The 6950-nt window shown below is 39.8% G+C and overlaps 1 protein-coding gene across 1 annotated transcript; it reads left to right on the plus strand.

Annotated features, from left to right (window-relative positions):
- Window positions 1-1377: 1377 nt before the first annotated feature.
- On the plus strand, window positions 1378-6950 carry fam185a (family with sequence similarity 185 member A). The gene is given in 11 exon segments (XM_032577816.1): window positions 1378-1546; window positions 1548-1643; window positions 1645-1960; window positions 2044-2153; window positions 3409-3501; window positions 3672-3810; window positions 6074-6115; window positions 6192-6287; window positions 6359-6420; window positions 6422-6494; window positions 6588-6950. Coding segments are annotated over 11 exon segments (1170 nt in total). The 5' UTR covers window positions 1378-1516; the 3' UTR covers window positions 6701-6950.

The following is a 6950-nucleotide window of genomic DNA, read 5'->3' on the forward strand; positions in this document are numbered from 1 at the left end:
TTCGGACCTTGTGGATTAAGACTCAATTTCCCTAAATCCTTTGCGCTACTACTGACGTCATCCACATTGTGCTTCATTGTTTTTCCATTGGTTAAAACCAGAAAGGGGTCGGTTCAAGGTTTACACAAGAATATGACATCCTGTCTGCGAAGTTTGCCAAAGCAACTTGGACCGAACAGTAAAGTGAATAAATGTCCCTTCAAATTAAAAGCATAAAGGAACACATGTAATATTTAGCTAGGGAGGATAAGGAAAAGTGTTTTATGTTTACTTTTCTTGATGATTTAAAATATCTAAAGATTTATAGAAGGTTAAAGTGCATTTGTACATATGACATTAAAACCACTGGGATACAGATGATCAATTTGTATTACTAACCGAATAAAGAAAAATCTACATCCAGGTGTTTTGTGATTGTTTTTGTGGGGGTTTTTTGCAATCAAAATAATAGATTTTGTGGTACTAACCTGGAAATATTTGTAAGGAATTTTTACTATATTTACTCTAATGTATGATGTTAAATGTGACTTTTTATTAATCATAACCGTATCGATCACGGACTACAACTTGCCATTAAGTACTGGCTGAGGCAGCAGTCACTTAAACCCAATGTTATTGGCCAATTTTGAGAAAATTTGCTGCAAAATGTTGATTTTGTGTGGATTTTCCATGAATTTTATTGATTTATGAAAAACTGGAAAACTAGGTGGTGAAAACTGGACTTATTGATGTAACTTGGAGTCTAGTGGGCCACTTTAAAAAGCTACAGTGAGCCAGATGTGGCCCCTGGGCCTTTGAGTTTGACACATGTCCTCTAGGACAAGTGACAATACTCTACAACATTTCAATAGGAAGAATATTATTTTTGGTTCAACTTACAGGAAGAGCAAAGTGATTTAATTTAAAACCTTTTAAACGCCTAGACAATGTGGGCCTGGATGGACTGAAAAGGAGTTCAATATTTTTTCACTTACTTAATGCTGAAACAAACAGCTATTTATTGATATTTTAACAGTGTAATTGGTCCTATGAATAGATTCTGGCTCAAGCCGGCCCTTTAAAAACATTCAGATTTTTAATTTGGCCCAAAATGACAATGAGTTCGACGCTCCTGTCCTAGAGGATCATTAAATAGCCACAGGAACCGAGCTTCATGTTATGTTCACAAGAAATCATGGGGAAACGGCTAATAACACTTACTGATATTTTAAATAATGTCACTGCATATGGCTACATATGAGCAAACGTCGCTTACCTTGGGCCAGCCCTGGCTACAGCACTTTAAATTATTTCCGTATTAGCCTTAGGAATTTTTAAAAAATCGTAAATTTGAATTTGCAGACTTTTAATCTGAAATCCAAGCGGTGCCTAGTTGTCTCAGTAGCAGCTTAGGACACGCGTCCCCCGGTGAACATGGACTGTGTGTGAGACGGTGCATGCGGACTGAATGACTGCACATGAAACTCAGCAGGTTGTGTTACTGCTGGACGTTTAGAGCAGCTGCTGGTCAGAGGAGATGTTGTGGACATCAGCAGCTCAGAGAGGACCCTGTGGGGCTCCTCCTGCGGTGCTGGTCCCTCACATCCTGTCACACGGCTGTCACTACGCCCCGGTGGCCCCTGCTTACCTCACGGCACTTTTCTAAGCTCTGAACCCGCAAAAGCACCGACACATGACGGGGTGGGGGCGTCGCCCTTGCGGCAATGGGCCCTGGACGTCAGCCCCTTCACCACAGTGAGGGCCCGGTTGGGCTGCAACATCTGCGTCCGCCCGCTGGACGTGCACGCCTACCCCGAGGCGAACCGAGCCCTGATCTCGATCCACGGTCCAGACAGTGACCAGGGGGACTGCATGGAGGACCTGCACGTCCACTATGATGGACAGAGCCAGGAGCTGCTCATCTCTGGTGAAAAGGTGAACAGCAACGTCACGATTGAGATGGACGCACCAATCAAAGCTAGTGAGTTTTTACAATAACGACATACAGTAGCTGCGCATACAAGCATGGAATCCGTGCATAATAAACCTGCGTGCTTTTGACAGATCTCTTCATCACTACTGAGGGAGGAGGCAACGTGCAAGTGAAGAAGATGGAGAGTGATATCTGCAAAGTGCAAACAGAAAAGGGCAGCTGTTTACTTCACTCTGTTAAAGTTGGTATTTCCTCATAGATAGATAGATAGATAGATAGATAGATAGATAGATAGATAGGAAGGCAGAAAAACTTGACAGAGCTAACTTGGTTATAGTAACTAAAAATTGTACTCAAGTACAACTGAGTACAAGTATAGAGTATTTAGTAGCAATATAAAGTATTTGTAGCATTTTGTCTGAAAATGCTACAACAGGCCTAAAAATAGCATCAATATAGTTTGTTAAAAACAAGAAGTCCTCAGTTTAGCATAATGTCTGAGTCTGGGGCATTTTGAGGTTAAGACATTCTTGCTGTCTGTTCAATGACATAACTGGAGGTGGGTAGAGTGGCCAAAATCTGACTAAAGTAAAAGTAACGTTAGTTTAAAATAATATTAATCAAGTATAAGTAAAGAGTATGGCATGAGAAAATTATTAATAGGAGTACTTATTTTCAGAAAGTAAATGTAATTAGTTACTACTTCGCCAGAGTAAGCCAAAATAAGTTCACTGCCAAAGAAGCGGAGTGTAACAGAGCGCTGTATTAAAGTATATTAATGGAAAGTTGAGTGGAACACAAGCAACAGGATTAGATGTGGTGTTGAGAGGATTATGAAGATGGTGAATCTACTTCAAGAGCCACCACACACATTAAAGACCGGGCCACAGCTGTCTGTCAGGTCCAGTGGGAAGTTTACATATTCAGAGATAATTTTGGGGAGCCAGGTTCTTCGCTGGTGGTGGTCCACTGTGTTTATCAATCCCAAAGTCAGCCGCCATCTTTCATGAAATTGTAGAGCATTTCATGCTTTAGTTTGGATGTTTCTGTGGTGGGAGACGGTGTTTTTCGATGAGATTGTGTCACAGATGCTTAATTTCATCTCTAGCAAAAGCTCATTACTTATATGGGTAATGTTCAAACATTAAGAACACAATGTTCTTAATGATTTGTTTTTAAAAAAAAAACACATTTTCATATTTACTCAAATATGAAAAAAACTATTTAATATCTTTATCTAAATTGTGTCTTATAGTTTCCACTTTCTTATTGTTGGCTTCAATGTACAAAAAATGGTGATTAAAGAAGGGAAGTAAGTTAAAGACACTTGCAAAATAATCCAGTTAGGGATTAAACAAAAGCTCTGTACTGATTTTTATGCCTTAAAATAGTCAAAATAATCATGTGAAGAATTGATATGCATCAGTTTTATAGTCATTGATTGTGTCAAATATCTGAAACTGGCTTAACTTCTCATCCTCTTGTTTTTATCTCAGGGACATCAAGTCGAGGTGAGGTCCCACGGCGGACATGTTACAGGTTTGGGCACCATCCATGGTAACGTGGACATCAGCACAAAGGGAGACAGCGTAAGTAGGACAGGGTTTCTGCAGCACTTCGGTCTTATTCTTAACAGCCATTAGGGGGTAGCAGCATCCTATTGCAGCCGTCAGCAGCAGTGAGTTAAATGTTGTGTGTTCTGGTCTGAAGTGGTGTGTGTTTACATCTGTGTGCGGTCACCTGAGGTCTCATTTTGCAGGTGGTTGATGTCAAGAAGCTTCAAGGCACCAGGATGAACATTTCCACGGAGCATGGAGCTCTGAAGGTCAAAGCCGTCTATGCCGAGTCCAGCTGTGTGCTCTCCTGCTCGGGGAGAGTAGAACTGGGTCATGTGCACGGTGAGAAAACGTCTCTCACTTCTACTAATTCATGTATGCATCTAGGCTGCATGGCTCGATTGCTATTTTGTTTCTTCTTTGCACTGTTCCAAAAACATTTGATTTGTTGAGTACAGGAATAATAGTTTTCCTCTTAATTAATTCTCCTACCAGAGCGTTGGGTCTTTGCTCCTCAGATTAACGCTCCCCTCGACCTGCCTGTTAGCTTAGCTGGACGGCCATGTCTTGGTTGCCATATTCAGTTGGCACAGTTATGTGTGACGCCTAAATTTTATTTAGGTGTATCAGAGTAAGGGTGTCTAAACCATACTCTCCTTCTTTTTCTGTGGAGTTTAACTGCATTAAATGTATATTACCACCACCTAAATATAGATGCTAAGACTTCCTAAATCCTGCTTAAATAGGGTCATAAACCCACCAGAGGGACATAAAATATTAGTCCACATTTTCTGGATCCAGTGTCACTTTTCCCTATAATAAATAAAGTGCTATTCATATTTGTATGACCTATTGTAATACGCTAATATGAATTCCTCTCCCCTGTTTCCTCCAGAACACCCGACTCTGTACATATGCATTCCCCTTCTCCTGTTCTCACTGCTGTTTTCATACTTGGTTACACACATCTAAACTGCTCTGCATGTTTTAGATGTTTCTCTGCTGATGCACATCTGATTTCAATTGATGGCAGATGACCTGGTTTTTACCGTGGTGTGTAAACATGCCGGGCAGTGTGACTCGAGGACCAGCAGGGTTGGGAAACGGTCACAAAAAATTCAAATCTAGCATGCTGAGGTTCGTAATTTTCTGAGGTGGGTGGAGCAGCCAAAAATTTTACTCAAGGAAAAGTAGCACTACTTCAACATATTTTTAATCAAGTAATTAGTAAAAAGTAGCAATTTAAGAGATTACTCAAGTAAGAGCAAAAAAGTATTTGGTATAAACGATACTCAAGTACTGAGTAACTGATCAAATTATCGATCATTTAGTATTTAAAAATTACATCATCAAACGGACCAAAATATGGAAAAAATGTGGAAATTTGGGTACTTTAAATATCAAAAGGAAAATAGTTCACATAAATAACATAATTATAAAATCAGGCAAAAGAAACATTTTTAATAGTCTTTTTTTTCCATTAGAAAAAATCTTCAGTCTGGTGAATCTTCAGTTATAAACAAATTTGTTCTTCACTTAGTGAAGTTACTCATAGTGGGTCAAGCACCCAGACATTTTACTCAAATAATAGCAATACTTCATAATAAAACTACTCAAGTAACAGTACAAAGTGTAGCATAGTTCAAATAAAAATGTACTCTTGTAAACATAACTGAGTAAATGTAACTAGTTACTACCCAACTTTGTAATTTGTTTTCCTTATTTCATTAATCTTGTAAGCATTATCCAAATAACATGCACAAAATCTTTTAACATAAATATATTCTACACTACTTAAAACAGTAAGTTTGACCCACGACTTCACTAACTTAAATCATACAAACATTGAAAACTTGTAAGCCAAAGATGCCAGATTTGACCGCACAGATATTGATCTAGGCCAGAATTTCTCTATTCCAGTCCTCAGCGGTCACTGCCCTGCATATTTTCTCTCCAGAACACCTGATTCAAATGATTGCCTGACCTCCTCTTCATGCCACAAAGTGCTACAAAATCCTGTTAATCCCCCACTTATTCAAGGCAGGTGTGTGGCAGAAGGGAAACACCTAAAACGTGCAAGGCAGTGCTCCTTCTGGACTGGAACTGAGAAACGCTGATCTACGATAACCTTCATCCAGACTTATTGATTTTAAGGGTTAAAATAATGCTCGAAGAAACTTCTTCTTCACAAAAACAACTGCTGTCCTTTAGGAGTTTCCATTACATTCTTGTCCACAGCTGCTTTATGTTAAATGTCTTGGTAAAGCTGAGCCATAAGGAATCTCGGGCTCAGATCCAGTCACAGTTGATTTAAGCACAATGTGGTCCCAATTTACCACAAACCTTTCAACTATTTTGGTTTAAGATGGCTATAAAGTCAAGTTAGCAGTAAAAAGTGACATCATTGATCACAAACAATCCTGTGAAATATTTTTTAAAAAATTGATTGGATAAGAATTTCATTGTATTCCTGAGTGTGAATTTCAGCTGTGTAATGTAATGATTTTCAGATATTTAAAGTATTCAGATATTTATTTTCTATTCAGCGTGGTGTAGTGAAGACAGTGATAAGGTTATCTAATCCTGGTTTTCTAATTCATTATAGGTAACACCACAGTGGAGAACGAGTCTGGGGATACAGTTGTTGGTAAGGAGGCTGGCTGGCTGCACACTGACCCATGCATGGTTTCTATCAAAGTCTGAGGCTTGCTTTGCTCCTGCAGATGGTTCAAATAGTTTCCTGAAGGTTTCCTCTATCAGCGGAAGCATTGATGTCTACGTGGGAGACGGTGGTACCGCTGACCTCCACACTCAGGACGGTAAGTACGCACTGGACAGAGCCCAGTTTTTCCTGTACTCCTGATTTTGTTTAAATCTTTGTGTCATGTAGGAGCGGTGAGTGTGCGTGTCCCGTCTTCATTTAGAGCTGGTGTAAATCTCTGCGGCGTGGCAGGTGAACGTCAGCCCAGAGGTTCTTCTGCATGACCAACAAAGACACACCGCAGACGGCCGGACCACACTGACTGGTGAGCTCCTACCATTCCTTGTGTCTTCATCTGATAATGACATGAAAACCTCCAACCAGTAAATGAAGCATGACATTAATGCGTTTGCCTCAGGCTATATGAGTGGAGAACCTCCTGTTGACCGGTGGGTCAAAGCTCGGGCAGACAGAGGATCCGTCCAGCTGAGGACACAAAGCTGGTTTGAGTCCCTGAAGCTCGGGAGCTAAGTGACCGGACGCATCGCGATGTTCTCAGGGCCGTAAACATCAAGACCGGATATTAATACAACAGCTGAATGTTATTCTCCTCTGTCTTCACAATGTACTGTAAATACTTCAGAAATATACCTTTTAATTTAAAGTGTCTTTTGAATGTTCATGTCAAATCACACAATCATTGTATTGTGACTGTGTGTATTTAGCGTTTTACTTGATTAAAAAGGTATTTTAATAAAATAATAGGTTCTTTAATACATCA

The sequence above is a fragment of the Xiphophorus hellerii genome, chromosome 2 (assembly GCF_003331165.1).
Source record: "Xiphophorus hellerii strain 12219 chromosome 2, Xiphophorus_hellerii-4.1, whole genome shotgun sequence".
NCBI lineage: Eukaryota > Metazoa > Chordata > Actinopteri > Cyprinodontiformes > Poeciliidae > Xiphophorus > Xiphophorus hellerii.